General features: G+C 34.9%; 1 protein-coding gene across 2 annotated transcripts in view; it reads left to right on the top strand.

The window, feature by feature from the left end:
• aff2 (AF4/FMR2 family, member 2) overlaps positions 1-14,557 on the top strand; it is a 226,858-nt gene extending 212,301 nt beyond the window's left edge. For both annotated transcript variants that reach the window (XM_058798019.1, XM_058798018.1), the window contains exons 16-21: positions 284-420; positions 625-696; positions 4,252-4,345; positions 4,593-4,642; positions 7,041-7,258; positions 13,783-14,557. In XM_058798019.1, the coding sequence (XP_058654002.1) occupies positions 284-420; positions 625-696; positions 4,252-4,345; positions 4,593-4,642; positions 7,041-7,258; positions 13,783-13,904 (693 nt within the window). In that variant the 3' untranslated portion in view covers positions 13,905-14,557. The remainder of the gene's footprint in view (positions 1-283; positions 421-624; positions 697-4,251; positions 4,346-4,592; positions 4,643-7,040; positions 7,259-13,782) is intronic.
• Positions 14,558-18,505: the final 3,948 nt, after the last annotated feature.

Genomic DNA, 18,505 nt, shown 5'->3' with positions numbered 1-18,505 from the left:
CCTAAATGTAGAGAAAAGCACTTCGTACTGCTATCCCACACAAAATAAACTGTTCTGATTCATAAACTTGTCGTGAAGTTGGCCGTAAATCTACACGTTGCCTCACTCTTGCATTACATCTTCTGACTCATCTTCTTACCTCAGCCTAATGGCTTTATTTCCTCCTCCGATGATATCTGTTTTTCTATATGACTTTACGAGCTTCGAAAATTACCTCAGCCTTTTTTTTTTTTTTTTTTTTTGCATAATATTCTTAACCTTTGATGGCACTTTTGCTTCACAGATGGACAAGTACGGCAAAGCTGTGAATTACGCAGACGGGGCGCTCTCGTTTATCGAATGTGGCAACGCCATGGAACGGGACCCGTTAGAGGCCAAGTCACCATACACAATGTATTCAGAAACCGTAGAGCTCATCAGGTCAGTGCCCTCTTCATGATTCAAAAATAAAAACCGATTGTCATTAACTACAGTTGTAGCAGTCCTTGTTTTATCGACATCAGAGGCAAAAAAAATAGATGGTCCTCAAAGTTCATGAGTGTATTCTAAGATCCTTTGCTAACTGAAATACAGTGTCAGTAGTTTTATCATGTTTGTGTAACTCTTGCAATGTTGTTATTTAAGGTACGCAATGAGATTAAAGAACTTCACCAGTCATTCCGCCACAATAGCTGAGAAGAAGCTCGCTGTACTGTGGTAAGTTTGCTTTAGTGTGCTTCAGCTCTTGATAATTTGATCATATATACCATGCAATTTTGTGGCCAGTAAGATTTGATTTGAATGAGTGAGTGTGTCATATTTTATTTATTCATTTGTTTATTTTTGAAAGAATATATATATATTTTTTTAATTAATACTTTTAAGCATGCAAATACACATTAAATTGATCAAAACTGCCAATAAAAAAAATACAAAATCCATAAGTTTCCATAAAAATATGAAATAACACTTTTTGCACAATTGATAATGTAAAAAAATAAAAAATAAAGATTTTGAGCAGCAAATCAGAATATTAAAATGAATTCTGAAGGATCATGTGACACTGAAGACTGGAGAAATTATGCTGAAAATTCAGCTTTGCATCACATGAATAAATTACATTTAAAAATGTATTACAATATAAATAAGTATTACTGTTTTACTGTATTTTTGATCAAGCATAAAAGACTTAATTAAAATAAATAATAACATCTTACTGACACCAAACTTTTGAACTGTAGTGTACTATAATATTTAGCTGTAAGTGACCAGAATATTGCACACAGAAAAAAAAAAAGAAAAAAAAAAGTTACATTAAAAACTGCAGTCTGATTGGCTAGCTCGCAGTTTTTAAAAATCAGGGTGCTTATTTTTAACCAGCCAGACAGAAAGTTGTCTTTCAAGGCTTCTGCATTGAACACTTTACAGGAAGAGCTACTTGATTTTACAATGTTTGCAAGACTCGTAGAATCAAACATTAGCAGGTAAACATTGTGTCCTTGAGAATAATTCTACATTCCACTTTGCTTCCAGAGTTATCCAGGTTATATCAGATCACCCACCCCTAAATGTCACAGAAAAAGATGAATCGTGCTTCTTTAAAAGTCACTTTAAATGTCGGTTAGATGAACCCTTCCTGACTAAGGGTACGTTTCACGACAACGATGCACTAAAAACAGAAACTGTTTTTGAAAAGTTTTGCATACACACGCCAATGTTGTTAGAATGTTCCCTGTTCACACGGATCCATGAAAATGACTAAAAACACTGTATTATGCATGCCAGGCCAGTAGTTGGCGATTTCACTTTGTAAAGAAACACTCCTGTGCACAGTTCTATGGACTGAACATGTAATACACATGCGCATGACCTCACAGTATTTCACATTTTTATAGTTACATGTAGTTTTTCAAAAACTTGCACTTTGAAAGCTGTTTTTAAAAGTTAGCATTTTCATGCCCCGAAAAATGCTGTTGTCATGTAAACAAACAGCCAAAAAACATGATTTTTTTCCATATTTAGTTAAAAGCATTGTCGCGTAAATGCCCTCTACATAACCAGAATGACCCACCATGTGGACTTTATCCAATAGTGCAATGCTGTTTGCTGAAAAAGTCACATGGAGGCCAAAATGTGAGTTTCATTGATAACCCAACAGATGTAGTCGTTTTGAAGAAGCGACGTATGCATTAGAGCCTTCTAAGGGCGTCAGAGGTGGTATTAACACTCCAATGCCGTTCCCCTCGTACCATCAGAAGCTAAATCCAGCGCTTTGCACTAGCAGCCAGTTAAATCTCCTCTCAGCCATCGCTTGACGACAATCATCCGTATCTGGAAGGAAGCTTTAAAACACTGCTAAAGCGCTTAATCAGCTTAGAGTGGATCATTATTCCTGTATTTCATTAAGCTATTAGAGGATAATGAAAGATTTCCACATGGTGACGGCAGAAACATATTCTCGCCCAGATAAAAGCCGCCCGTGCTCTGCCTGCCTGTCACGCCGCGGCGGCTTGTTTATTTTGAATGTCAAGGTTAGTTTTGCGCTTATAGCGGGATGACAGTCATCAGCGCAGATTGGAATTCAGCTGCCAGTCTCTCCGGCTTGTTAATGAAAGCCATCTAGCAGCCGAAAGGGATTTTCAAAGGCTGCTGCGTTTGTGATTTATAAACCTGGGTCGAGGACATAATACCGTTCGGGCGATATTATATGCATTTAAGAGAGCTGTAAAAACATGTTTACTCTCGGGTTTCAGATATTAGGCCAATATAACCTGAAGATTTTGACCTGTGACGTCGGGAAAGTTTCATGCTCAAATAAAGAAGCATCTACAAGATGCCGTGAAAGCCTCTGACTTTCTTTTTACGAGGGACAGTCACCTTGTTTATATATTGATGGGACTTTAGGAGTCTGGATGCGTGAGAAATGTGAGAAAGCTAGTTTTGGTTTCATGGGGCTCTGCATATGTCCCAAGCATCTGGTGTCTCGCAAGCATACTGTTGAAAGGTCAGCCACCCCATGATACTGGCTGCTTTTCCCTCAGTGCTCATATTGATGCACACTGCTTGTTATGATAATACTGTTGTTGTTTTTGTTGTTGTTGTCAACAAGATACTGTTGATGTTCTTGCCATAGACGCTTTTGGCCCTTTGAATTATTAGAAATAAACTCTCTTAAAACACATTTTTGACACTATTTGCTGGTGTTTCATTTGACTATAGTAGTATCCTACAGTGTTAGGAGGGTTTTTTGTTTTTTGTTGTTTTGTTTTGTGTTTTGTGTTTTGTGTTTTGTGTTTTGTGTTTTGTGTTTTGTGTTTTGTGTTTTGTGTTTTGTTTTGTTTTGTTTTGTTCATCTGAACATGTCATTTCCACCAAGTATTTATTGTCTTTAATAACATTCTGTGGTGGAAATTATATTTTAAACATTTCTGGAATAAAACTTATTTAACTTATTAAAACTTAAAGTCTCATTTGTCTTGCTTAAGCTAATTTCATAGTACTATAAAAATAAAAATTTAAATAAAAAATTTAAATTAAAAAAATTAAAAAACATAAAATCTTCAGTTCAGTTGCTTCTCATATAGAAGTAATATGAAAATAAAAATATAAATTCCCATGACTTACTGATATGATCTGATTTGATTTTACAGTGTAGCATTTTATGCATCCTTTTTGCGCATAATTAAATAATATTTTAACAATTCTTGTACAAATTTTGTTAAAAAAAAACAAAAAACATTTTTTTCACATTTTATCTCAAGTTCTTCATTAACACTACAATATCCAAGTACACTAAAAGTACACTAAGCACCAAATACACTAAAAATAAAAATAAAAAAATAAAAACTTGATTATGCACAAAATTATTGGTCATAATGGAAGTGATGCCACAATTGTGGGACAGTTGTGTACAGAAGGATATAAATAATTTTAACAGTGTAAATATTTAGTTTTGATTATAATGGGTTTGATAATGCAGTAAAATCTATAATGGATTTTCATAATTTAAGATAGATTATCTGGGTCTGGAACAAGAATAAAAAAAAAAAAGTCTACACATAAACGCATTTGAAAACAAAATAATAACAATAATAATAATGACATGATAAATAGTTTCAATAAAAATCAATCCCTGGGGCATAATAAAGCAAAAACACCCAAACATTGCCTTGATGATGCTGCATTAATAGTCCTAACAGCATCTTTCAATATTCCTTGAATACGTTTGGCAAGATCTTAATAGAACCTTAATGAATATTTTCTCTTTTTCAGCAATCGTTGTTTGTCACTTCTGTATTTGCGAATGTTCAAGCTGAAGAAGGATCATGCGATGAAGTATTCCCGCTCGCTAATGGAGTATTTCAAGGTACGACCCCGTGCCTCTGTTTCTTTGTTTATGGCAATTAACAAACAGAGCTAGAAATTTTCATATTTGTTTGAATAGCTTGTTCTCATAAAATGCCATTATTAAGTCAATTTATTCATTAGTTATAAGCATACATTGTCAAACTGTAAGCTAATTATGATTAATAGCGTCTGCATGAGACCTAGCATGCTTGCATTTGGCGATTATGTGCTGTGTTTATAAATGATTTTTATTTTTTCTCCCTCAGAATTCTGCAAAAAGTTCCCAAGCACCTTCGCCGTGGGGAGCCAATGGAAAGTACGTGCATTTTCCTCTCTTTGTCCTTTTGTGTCTCTGCCAGCTTGTGAAAAGATTCCATCTTGCTTGAGAACTGCCCTCCTGAAACTTCTTCCCACTGCCAAGTGGGGAAAAAATATAGTGTGAGATATGAAACCTCAGTCATGGTTACTTGACATCAGTTAAAGGACATGAAGAGATGAACTCTGGGAAAGCAGCATCGCTTCCATGTCAGCTCTATGGCAACCCAGTACCAATGGGGTGAGGCGGTGCGAGAGGCGCTGTGTTTGACTTTGTGTGTGTGTCTGATCCAGCCTCTAGCTGGACACTACCCAGGCCCGCTGTTCAGCTGCCAACCTGCCTGTCAAAAGCAATTAGCCTCACCGGCTCGGCCCCTGCAGCCACTACATTAGCAATAAAGAGCCAGCCGTACCTGCTGTAGCTGTGATCAACACATCCATCCTCAACCTCCTCCTCATCCTTTAGCATCATGAATCTTTTTTTCGCCTCGGAGGGAGTTTATTTATTTTAGCTGAGCCCTGAAACCCGCTACGAATGGGCCCGGCTGTTGACAGGGTGCATAATTTAGCCGGCCGAGGCTTGAGTGTGTTTCCATTTATCAGCAGATTACAGGCCACTGAACCAGATTTTTTGGGGTGAAGCACTAAAGAGACCAATGAATATGTGTGTCGATAGTTGTCTGTAGGAACAACACTGTCTGCAGGTTACTGTTGATAATGTACTGAGATACTGATTAAAGGGTTGTTGGGTAGACATAAAAAGAATCTCGTGGCTGGTAGTAATGGTTGTGAAAAAGAAGCGCACTTAATTATACTGAATAGGCACTTATAGTGTACTTCAAATCTTAAATCTGTATGCAAATAAAATGATATTAATGAAAGAATAGGCCACTTAGGAGAGTATGTTTTCTTGACTGTGTTTCTTAACACACAGTGCACTTTCAAAAACTTTAAAAAAGTTGTAATAATGTCAAATTAAAAGTTTTATTTTAACCTGTTAGCTGTCAGAGTACCGTATTGACAAGTCTAGTCTTGACAAAACACATATCATTGGAAAGGTCTGAGTCTCCATATTCCATATTTGGTGGTTATTATCTGACAGAAGTAACACTGTGACAGAAACGTATACATTTGTGACTGGAAAATGCATTAAAAATATTTTTTTTCTTACAGGAGTATCACAGGAACCAAAATTTTTAATTTGGAACATAACTTATTTAGACGTATGGCTTTGATTTTATAGCAATTTTAGATTTCAAAACATTTTGTATAAAATGAAAAAGTAGTACATTTTCTTTACAGTAAAATTCAAGTACATTTTAAATCTTTAGGTTATCGTAATCGTATTTTGATGTTGATTAACATACTAAACCATTTGTAAAGTACTTGATTATAGTTTTAATTGTAGTGTGTTATTTGATAATACATTGATTTTTTGTTTGTTTTGTTTTTTAAATGTTCTACTGCAACTGCATCATTACAAATATACCTTTCAAATAAATGATATGCAATTTTTAACAGAAATGGCATTAAAGTATATTTAATTTTACCATAAATGCTTGTCAGTATATTCAGCATTACAACTATATTTAAAAGAAAGTAGAATTATGAAATTACATACAAAGATGTACTAAAGTCCTACCTAAATGGGTCAAAAAGCACTGTTAAATCCAACTAATTGTATTTAATATAAATGTAAACTGTAAAACATTTTCAATATTAATTAATTAATATAACACTATTAATGTCCACTTTACACATCATATGTACAGTACTTATTGTAGTAATAACTGTAAATAAGTAAGTACATATTACTCAGTACTTAAATGTATAACTACACTGTAACATGACACCTTAAAATAAAGTGTAACCCCTAACTCTAACCCTGTATATGTAGTCAATCAATATTACTCAGTACGTAAATATATATTTTACATTGTAACAAGAACACCTTAAAATAAAGTGGAACTGCATTTTCATTTAATTGCAAAGTACATGAAATTACAAGTCTGAAAACATTACATTCCGTTTGCACTTAATTATAATTTCCATAATAAGTACTCATTTTACAAGTATGCTAAAGAGTACTTCTTTTGCACAAGGGTAGTCATTACAGCCAATTAAGATGATTTTTATAAAGCTGTGTGGTGCAGGATATTGAGCCAATGAGATTTCACTGTGGGCGGGGCTGCTGAGTATAACATAAAATAAACAGAAACCAAGCAACAAACTAAATGTCTTTACATGCCCCGCTCGCCTCTTACATTTGATAGATAGTAATGCACAAGATCCATTTTAAGGGTAAGGAAAGTAATGTGTCAGTTTGAAATGGTGCGGGAATACGGTGGATTGGATTTCCAAAATTCTCATTGGTCAGTATTTCATCTTTCTCCCAACAGGAGCACAGGTACCCCGTCTCCCATGTCCCTGAGTCCATCTCCTGTCAGTTCGGTCAGCAGCGGCGCTGGAGTGATGGGCTCTTCCTCTGCCTCTGGAAGTGTGGCCATTCCCCAACGCATCCACCACATGGCAGCCAGTCATGTCAACATCACCAACAACATCCTGCGCAGCTATGAACACTGGGAAACCGCTGACAAGCTGGCCCAGGAAAGTCAAGGTAGGATGGTTTTCGAACTGTATTTCAGGTTTTATTGTTCAGTAGACAGTTTGCACAAACACTTGTTTTTCTGTAGACTACATATAGTTGAGCGATAAATACACACACACACATATATATATATATATATATATATATATATGCATTTACAGTAATATTGTTGGTGATATTAAGCAACACTGTGAATATTGCATATATTTTAATTAACGTTTTATTTGGCCATGAAGTTTCCTAAAGACTGTGTAGTTTAATGAATTGGTTCAAAGCTCTGATTCAACAATTACATTTTTTAATCAAAATTTTATCTAATCTTGACAAAACACATTGTTTGAAAGGTCTCAATGTTCCATATTTTGTGGTTATTTTGTGACAGAAGAATTTTTTGACAGAAATGTATACATTTGTGACAAGAAAGTGCATTGAAAAGATTCAATAGAGTTTGGGTGCAACCAAGTGGCTGTTTTTGATATAGCTCCTTAAAAATCTCACAGGAATCTACATTTTTGTAATATCAACTTCAAATTTGGAACAGTAATTTATTTATGGCTTTGATTTTATAGCAATTTTAGATTCCAAAATATTTAATAAAAATATTTATTGTTCATTAAATAAAAAATGTTTAGAACAGTGCATTTCTTTACAGTAAACTCAAAGTGCATTTTAAATAATTTGATTTTAATCTTTTTTTTTTTTTACTTTTTTGTGTGCTTTAACAAGAATTTATTTTCACTCTAAAATGGTTCACAGAATTATCATGATTTTTCATATATTGAAATGATTTGGTAAAATATTTGTAGACAAATGTTGGTTTTTACTGTGAATTGTTGGTGTTTATAAAAGAAAATCATTCATTTTCATTTTTTTTTATATTCATTAAGTGACATATAGTTTGAAAGACATGCAAGATTATTGTAACACATTTTTCAAGAATGTACTATTTGAATACTTCTTCTTCCAAATATATATATATATATATATATATATATATATATACACACACACAGTGGGGAAAATAATTATTTGATCCCCTGCTGATTTTGTATGTTTGCCCACTTTTGTTGTGGCTCCCACAGATTGATTATGTGCACATGTGGAACACAGATTAGTCCTGTCACTTTAAGAAGATACTCCTAATTTCAGCTTGTTGTGTGTATAAAAGACTCCTGTCCATAGAATCTGTATCTTCCATTCCAACCTCTCCACTACCATGGGCAAGACCAATCAGCCCCGAACTACACGAGAGGAGCTTGTTAATGATCTCAAGGCAGTTGGGACCACAGTCACCAAGCAAACCATTGGTAACACACTACGCCGCAATGGACTGAAATCCTGCAGCGCCCGCAAGGTCCCCCAATGTACAGGTCCGTCTGAAGTTTGCTTTGGGGCTGTTTCTCTGCTAAGCGTACAGGACGACTTCACCGCATTGAGGGGCCAATGGACAGGGCCATGTACCATCAAATATTAGATGAGAACCTCCTTCCCTCAGCCAAAACACTGAAAATGGGTCGTTGATGGGTATTCCAGCATGACAATGACCCAAAGCATACCGCCAAGCCAACAAAGGAGTGGCTCAAGAAGAAGCACATTAAGGTCCTGGAGTGGCCTAGCCTTGACCTTATTCCTAAAGAAAATCTGAAACTTGCGAGCTGAAACTTTGAGTTTCCAAGAGACAGCCAAGAAACCTTAATGACTTGGAGAGGATCTGTAAAGAGGAGTGGGACAAAATCCCTCCAGAGATGTGTGTAAACCCGGTGACCAACTACAAGAAACGTCTGACCTCTGTGCTTGCCAACAAGGGTTTCTGCACCAAGTACTAAGTACTGTCATGTTTTGTTTGGGGATCAAATACTTATTTGACTTACTAAAATGTAAATCTTTTTTTAACATTTGTATGCTGCTTTTTTCTGGATTTTTTGTTTGATATTCTGTCTCTATCAGTTAAAATAAACCTACCATAAAAATGATAAACCCTTCTTTGTTTTTAAGTGGGTAAACTTACAAAATCAGCAGGGGATCAAATAATTATATTCCCCACTGTATATATATATATATATTTATATATATAATTGTCAATGGTTTGTATCATTTTTAGCTATATCGTACATCAGTATTAGAGAGACAAAATTAGTACTTCACCTACCATTTTCGGGGCTTTTTTATCTTGCATCATGAAACAATCACTGAAGTAAAGAATGACTTTTTCCCAAATTCTCCCAAAATCTCTCTCCTGCGGATAAATCTCATTTGTCTTCGCTGTCATATATCTCAGCGTTATATAAGAAATTCACCTCTCGCACTCGCAGCGTTATCAGTGACTCAACGTTTGATACGGCCCACCAGAGAAATGAAAAAGCCACTATGCTAATTGCATTTGAGATCTGATGTGGCTTGTCATTTCCTCTCTTTCTCTCTCTGTGTCCTCTGGAGGAGACTAATTAAAACGTTCTGAGACCCTGCGTGTTGTACGAGGTCTCCCCCGCCTCAGAAATCAGCCGTAATAAACTCTCTCTCAACTTCCCCTCCTCACTGTCTTTCCTAGAAATGAATGCAGTTAGGTGCTGGTGGGTACGAGCTTTGGTCAGGATGATAGCGGGATTGGCTAATTATGACAGTATCAGTGGTCTGTTGTTTGTTAATTGCTGCAGTCATTAGTAGGAGGCAGTGATGTCATCAGATACCTCTGTTATCTTGAGGCTAAACTTAAGAAGATTCACCTTGATGAAGGAAAATTTAGTTAAAGATTAATTGTTTATATATATATATATATATATATATATATATATATATAACTTGTAAGTGTTCAGTCAAGAGAAAATTATTATATAGCATGTGTTATTGACATCTTTAATTTAAAATTATCATTCATACCTTCATAAAAATTCACAAAAATATTACGGTTACATTTTTTTTTTTTTTTAGATAAATTTTTAATTATTAAGAACTTTGTAACAGTGTTGCTAAGTGCAATTAAAAAAAAAAAAATCTTATATATTTTCTAAAGAATGTCTGTTTTTTTGTTTTGTTTTGTTTTTTAAGAAAATTAAATGCTTTTGGTGCTACACTCTAAAAAATGCTGGGTTAAAAACAATCCAACTTGGGTTATTTGGCAACCCAGCGCTGGGTAAATATTGGACAGAACACATGCTGGGTTATTTTGACCCAGCTGGTTGGGTTAAACGTTTTTATCCACCATGCTGGGTTGTTTAATTTAAGTCATCTAGCCCTATTGTTTAAAAATTATTATATTGCTGGCTTAAAATTGGCTGGAAATTAAAAATCACACACAGAATTACTATAGGCAGCAGCAATAATGAAAAGATGAACATAGAACACCCATGGACAAATTGAATTTATTTGGGTGAATACAGCATAGTTTGCCCAAAAACAAACAGTACTGAGATTAGAGAACATATGCTGTTAGACATTTCAAAGGTTTTTACAGTAACTTACTGGAAACACTGTTGCTGTAAGTTACTGTGTCCTCTGGATTCATCCTCACAAAGAATCTTTAGGCAACAGAAACATAATGGGGAAAAAAGACAAACATCTGCAAAACCCAGGTGCTGCTCCAAAACGTGGCCACCACCTTTGCAACCTTCCACTTTGTTAGTGACAGAAATGTCTTCTCTGAAAAACAAGAAGTAGAAATGGCACACTTTTAAAAGGCAAACTCCATATAGAATACACAGACCTCTCAAAACCATAGTTGGCCAACATTAACTACTGACACCTGAACAAAATTTCACATTCGTTAACCTAATGTAAATATAAGATAAGCATTGCTTGTTAAAAATAATTTTAATTCGGTAACTTAATTCAATAAGCTGACAAAAGTAATTTGAAACGACAGTGCAGTTTACCATAGTAAGTTTGTTACCGCCATGTTCATGGGTAAATGTTACTAACGTTAGGTAAACTGGTGTGCAAAAACATGACACAAACACACAGACAAATGTACATATATTTGTACCTTGCTTGCTGGTCTTATTATCTCATAAGGTGCATCGACACACAGCGCAGATGTTCTCCGGAACTCTCCCACTCTTGCGGGTTCATCCCCGGGAAAAACACGGCGCTACTCGATAAAAAACAATAAAGAACCCATTATATATAGTATATATAACAATATTATATACTATCTACAGTGGATGCGGACAGTAAAGTGATGTCCCGGTATATTTCTGACGTACAGATGTACTCCACGCTGTTTCTGACACGGAGTACAAACGGATTTTCCAATTCATTCCAAGCGATGTAACACGTCCAGTGCAGTCAGTCCCAAGCTGTTGCGGCGTTATAGACATGGTGTTGTGCAAATCGTGTCAATCCAAATGTAAGAAATGAGGAAAATAAAACAACCTCAATAGAATGGCGCCAAAGAGACCGTTACAGCAAATACAGCAGTATACAGCAATTTTTAAAAATACGGTAAGTCTCTGTATGTGGGGTCTGACATCACAGAAAATTCCCATGATGCAAAGGGTATTACAGTTATTTACTGTAAAGGGAATTTGCAGTATTATACTGGGTAATATACAGTAAATAACTGCAGAAATTACAGAAATGTCTAACAGTGATATTTTAACACTAAATTAAATTACACTCAGTATTATAACGAATAAAATCCATTTATGTTATGCAAAAACGTTTCCAGCGCGAAACGACCGCTGCTGACATCTCGTCCTTATGTTGCGTAAAATAATATAATTTACACCACATTAAAGACTTTATAAATTAAATAAAATGTATACAAACCTTTATTTCCCCGAAAGAGTGCACCAAATTTCTCCTGTGGACTTAAAAAGCCTGTGCTCTCAGCAGCTGCGTTGTTGAGAAGTTTCATCGGAGACAGGGTCAACCCAGCGATTAGGTAGAAAAAATAACCCAGCGTTAAAATGACTCAGCACCTGGGTATAAATATTAAAAACAACCCAATAAAATGACCCAGCAGGCTGAACCCAGCATTTGGGTTAAAAAAAAAAAGTAACCCAGCATTTTTTAGAGTGTATCTGGTGTTATTGGGGTCACTTTTCAACTCAACACCCCAAAAATACTCTTTTTTACGCTACCTGCAAATGACCGTAATAATCATAATGCGCCATTTATTTGAAACAGTCTGTTGTTTCATTTGCATCTTTCTTGCTTTCTGTCTACAGTAAATGCATAGTTTTCAGTAAGGAAACAACATTTTGCAAGAGCTTTAAGACCTTCAAAATGCACAAATACAATTATTTTCAAGAGATATACATTTTTTTCTGAGATATAAAAAAAAATCATGTTTGGCTCATTTTGGACTTGGATATGTATTGAGTAAAATAAGGTGTCAAAAATACTTTTTGTTAAAGTATGTATGTAATTATATAAGTATAAAAAAAAACGCATATATACATAATACTCAGCATTCTCCACATGTCTCACACACTTTAGGGATTGAATTTTGTGAATAAGTACGCTTGTTGACAAACCACTGCAGCATGAAAAATTGATTACTTTTTTATGTAAAAGTGAAAGTTTATGCAAGTAAAATGAATTTAATTTGTTTGAAAACTTCTCAGAGTAACATTTATGTTGTTTTGGGTTTCATAAATGTGGGCAATCATCAGTTATAAGTCAAACGTATTTAATTACACCCCATTCATTCCAATGGGGTAATTCTGGTAATTCTCAGATTATGATGTATGTTCTTATTTTTATTGTTTTTATTTATTTAACAATTATATATTCAAATAGGATTTCTCATCAGAATTGAATATACGTTTCTAAGAATTTCTCAATTTTGTAATTAAACAAAATACAATAATAACATAGTAATAACAACATGTTTCACATTCAAATTGCTGATCAGATACAATATGGTTTTAGTTGAAACAAAATATTAAAGTTATGACTGTTTTATAAAACAATTCATTGAGTCGGACCCAGGATGTAAAAAAAAATAAAAAAATAAATAATTTTTTAATGCATTGTGAGGGTTAAGGGTCTATTTTTCAATGATTTTTAACAGCATTATTTTCTGGAATTCAAATTCTTCCTCAATTCTGTCTTCAGAACAATCTTAAAAACACAAAATATTCTTAATACTTTATACTTAATTGTGAAAATAAACAGAAAATACCCAGGTTTTTTAATGAATAAAGGCAGGATTCAGTTAAGTCTATGCTCCACTTTTTAGATCACTCTAAAATACAATCACTGGCAAAACATTATTATTTATATATATATTTTTTTTATGATTTGCGATGTATGTTGTTTTTAAACAACAGTATTTTCTCTGAATACATGATTACTTTAGAATGCCGTCAACAAACCCATTTTGGGGTCAAGATGTTGTAGTTAGTCTGCCAGCAAGTTGCATCTGCTTTATTGTTGGTTTTTGCTGTCAATGGCACATAAAAAATGGCACTCAATGTAAAACAGGTTAGCAACACCTGTTACTGTATATATAATTTACTGTATTCATATGTAAAAAACAATGTTGGTCCCATGTTGCCAATCGCTCTGTGTGTCTCTCTCTGTTCTGACAGAGTTCTTTCTGGAGCTGGACTCAGTGATGGAACCGTTGACGCAGCACAGCAGCATGACAGAACTGGTGCGCTACATACGCCAAGGATTGCACTGGCTTCGGCTGGAGGCCCATTTGTTATAGTGCGGGCGCTTCCACTGTGCTCTTCCTTTCTCTCTGTCTTTCTCTCTCTCAATCTCTTCCCACCGTTCATCACTACCTCCACCATCTTTGCCATCTACAAGCCTCCGGAACCCTGAGGGAAGTCGGCAGTTAACCACTAGCGAGCCTCAGAACTGTGAGTTATTCCCTGGAGGGTGCCATGTCCTCGTTCCAGCTTGATTCCTGTAGAGTGCGTCAGGAAAGACTCGAGATGTCGTAAAAGGCGGATCTGGAAGGACGGAGCGCTGCTGCATCGCATCACAGCACTGCGGGAGGCCAAATTTATGCATCTGTTACAAGAACATGGTAGCAGTGGGCAAGTTAACAATGTTGTTGAAGAAAAATTCAGCTAGTGACCTCCTAGAATTTGCTTTGTGAGGCAGGAGAGGCCAGAAACACACTTTACGCAAGTACGCGAAGATAAAGTAGGTATGAATGCTTGATCAACATATCGCAAGTGTGAAATACACATGAACATTCTTAAAGCGTGATACTGTGTGTGGCACACAAGCGGCAATAGAGTTAACTTCAAATGTCTGTGGGTCAATGACATTAAGTTTTGCTCCTAATTTACTCACAAGATACATTGAAAATGTAATTTATACTTGAAGGGACATATTTAAATCAAAATTCATTTTGAGCAGAAATGTCAGGGTGATACAATTGTCCTTATTTAATAATGAAAAAAAAAAAAGCATTATCATAAGAATTAAATTCTTTAAAATAATTTTTTTTTTTTTTTTTACTTTTTAATGCTTTTTTAACACACATTAAATTTATCCTGTTTCCTGTTCCTGTTTTTGTTTTGAAAATGTGATTTTTATTTTTTTTTTTTCAAAATTATTTAAAATTATCAAAAGATCTTAATATATGTACAGTATGTCATGGTTTCAACAAAAATATGAAGCTGCACAACTGTTTGTTTTTTTGTTTGTTTGTTTGTTTTTTTTAATGATGCTGAAACATCAGCTTTACATTCAGCTTTACCCTCACAGAAATTAAAATTTTAAATTACATATTAAAATATATAAAAATAGAAAACAGTTATTCTAAATTATAATAATATTCCAGAATATTACAGTTTTTACTGTATTTTTGATCAAATAAATGTAGCCTTGGTGAACATAAGACACTTTTAAAAATATAAATAAATCAAAGTCTTGCCAACCCCGAACCTTTAAACGATCATGTATACATTTATGCATTTGCTTCACCGCATATTAACTCTTTCCCCGCAAGCATTTTTGAAAAAAGTGTCCAGCCACCGCCAGCGTATTTGATTTTCATTAAAATTTCATGGCCCCCAGAATGTTTCGTTGTGTGAATATCTGAACATGCCGTACATCAAAATAAAGATCAGACCCTCTACTTTCAAACAAAAAAAAAATCAGTTTTATTCTAGCTTCAGGCATTGTTTTTTATCAACACTTGAATGTAGGTAGGTTTCATAAAAAAAGCAACATTTTGAGCAAAAAGCTGAGAAAATCACATTTTTATCAAATACTTAATCTGGATCATATTCAGTAATATTATCAAAGCAAAGATGCAGTAGTACATGCATCAGTACTCCCAAAGCTTTCACAGGCCTTTACCACTTTCTGGATTGACATTTCACTCTGTAACATTAGGCAGTTTTCATTTATATGCGCATTTTTTTTCATACGCATATGCTTACATAAGAGATTGCTCGTTTCTGCATCTTCCTGGTCTGTGTTTTTGATCGGCACATTCAAGAGATGTGTGATAGCGCCCCCTAGCGTATAACAGTGAAAACACAGAAACCCTGAAAATTCCGTATTTGGCAGGGAAGCGTTGTCTCATGATTAACAGAAAAATTCCATGTTTGGTGAGGAAAGAGTTAATATTTTTACACAAAAAAACAAAACAAAACATAAAATAGGAAACAATATCACACAAAGAACCCTTCATCTCATTATTTAAATTGATATTTAAATACTTTCTTTACTAGATGATCATCAACTGATGTTGGTAGCTAAACCATGAGAGAAGTTTCCATTCCTTCTCCTGGAAGGCTCTGGAACAGGACTGGACATGTTTACTCTGATAGCTGCTATAGCGCCCCTTGTGGCGTTGCTTAGAATACACACACTGGCTGTTGAATTATGATTTGCTCTCTGACAGCTTTCAGAACACAACACATGAATCCAACTCATGTAGCTGCCGTTCATGTACTTGCGTAGAGTATATTTCAGACCTTACCTCTGCGAGATTGAGATACACAGGAATTAGAGTACAGATAAATGAGCTGTTAACACTGCATTCATCTCAAACGCCTATATTCACCCCATCTGGAGATTCACACGTGTCCATTTGAAATCGTGCTTATCTGTCGAGGCTTTTGTGATGACTATAAGGCACGGGTACGGTAGTCATCCATTCTCTCAAACATCACCGTCTTTCTATTTTACTGTGGCACCGTGACAGCTGGCATCAGTGTGAGCAGTATGATAGGCTCGTTGGCTTCGCTCCAAAGCTGCGTTCTCTGAGACAGACTTCACGTCTTGTGTTCACAGCGTCAATGGCTGATGGGAGATTTCCCTGTGCAATTAACTTATACATATGCACATATGACAGATTGATATCTTCTGAAGGGGGTATCAGAGAAAGATTAAAGATTTCTTTCCAATATGTACCATAATGACTGTGTTGTATATGACAGCTACTTTAACTGTTCGGTGTTTGTTCAATCTTGCATGTTAATGCAGAGAGGTAGAGGTAGAACTGAGAGACATCAGCGTATTTCATGAGCACTATGAAGAATCGATGTGTTTTGTCCAGTTTTTTTTTTTTTTTTTTTTTTTGGTTGATTCCAGCATCTTTAGGGCTGGCTTGATAACATTTAACATTAAGTTGTTATCTATAGAGAGTTTATTAATGCTTGTACTTTATTACATTAGATTTTTCTATCTCCAGAGACACTCCCAAACAAGCAAGGTCAAAATTTTGCGGCCTAAATAATTGAATCATGTGATCCAATCACAAACCTTTTTTAATCAAATGTTAATTTTCCATGCATAAACTCTTTACTGATGAATTTAATGTTAAAATATCATGTGGAATTGTTTATAACCTATCAGTGAGATACAAACTGTTTCTTCTTGCTGGTCTGTTCATAAATGTAGGTATTTGAGAACGTGTGTGTGTGTGTGTGCGTGGAGCAGATTTTCATTGGCAGGGTGTGTTCATTGTATTGTAAAGCTTCATATATCTGTCGGTCTATCACGTGAATGTCAGAATGTGAGCGAGAGATGGGATGTATGTGTGAAATAGACATTTCACTAAGATTATTCAAAAGTGCCTGCGTATCCAATGGAAATTTATTAGAGTCTATATTTAAGGATGACAATGGATCTGAATGATTTTCCATACCATATTGGTATATCCAATTTTTCTGTTTTCATAACATGATTATTTATTTATTTCCTTTGTAAAAATGGAGGTTGTGATACCTGTTTTTCGCTTTAATGTTCAAGTACATTTCAGATTTTCATTTTCTGCTCTGATGATGATAGAAAATGACTTAAAAGTGAATGACGTCTAAGTGCATTTGAATTCTTTACATATTGTACAGCTTAATATACAGTACATTACATCATATAAGTTTCTCATTACCTCCTTCGCGGATGTTCCCTAGGCAATTTTTACATAACGTAGCGAGAAATGCTTACTGTCCAATAATGGTTTATAGTGCAATACTCATTGTAGCACACCAATAGCAATACATCAGGATAAAGTATACAAAACATCTTACAACAAAATTAATTACGGAGCAAAAGGAAGTCAGAGTGAGTTTTTGTTGGAAGCCTTTATTCACTTCATGGACTTCCTTTGATGCAAGGCAAAAGTAGGCCTATCGTTATGCAAATAGTGAAATCCTCTTTCCCATGAACAATATTACCAGCTGTTTTCTTACTTGTACAGAGTGGGTTTCTAAAATGTGTGTGGTTTCTGTCGCATCTGTTGCTGTGCTTGTTTGAGTTATGCCAGTCTGGCAAAGAAATCTGTGGCCCTCTGGCAGTTCATCAGAAACCAGCAGCACTGACTCACTCTAGCAGTGAAGTAAACAACCTGCTCTGCCTATTAGATGAACCTCTAATGCCCCCAGTTTGTCTTGCAATGAAAACAACAGTTGTTATTTTTTCTGGAGCTTTTTGCTCGCTTTATATGCTCTTCCTGAATTGGGAATAAAGTAAGTGGGGAAATAAATTTGGTCCAATACTCTGCTAGTACCTGTTCAGACTTGGTTTAAAAAAAAAAAAAAAAAAAAAAAGGTCTTTTTGATTTATTACATTGTTACAAATGAGTTATTACAATGTAATAATGAGAAAAATTCCACAGATGTTTCAAGGAGTTTATATTTCTTTTCAGTCTGATTAATAGTAGGTGGAAACATTACCAATATGATGGTTTACACGGTTTATATAATGCACTTCTTATTATACAAATATCAAAGTTGTGTAACAAATATAACAAAGTTTTGACTTTAAATAAGGGCATTGAACAAATACTGACCAAACCAGGGCAAATAAATATTTATTGTAGTCACGTATTCTAGAATATAT

The sequence above is a fragment of the Onychostoma macrolepis genome, chromosome 14 (genome assembly GCF_012432095.1).
Source record: "Onychostoma macrolepis isolate SWU-2019 chromosome 14, ASM1243209v1, whole genome shotgun sequence".
Classification (NCBI taxonomy): Eukaryota; Metazoa; Chordata; class Actinopteri; order Cypriniformes; family Cyprinidae; genus Onychostoma; species Onychostoma macrolepis.
Note: the sequence above shows the minus strand (reverse complement) of the source record. Positions and strands in the feature narration are given on the sequence as shown.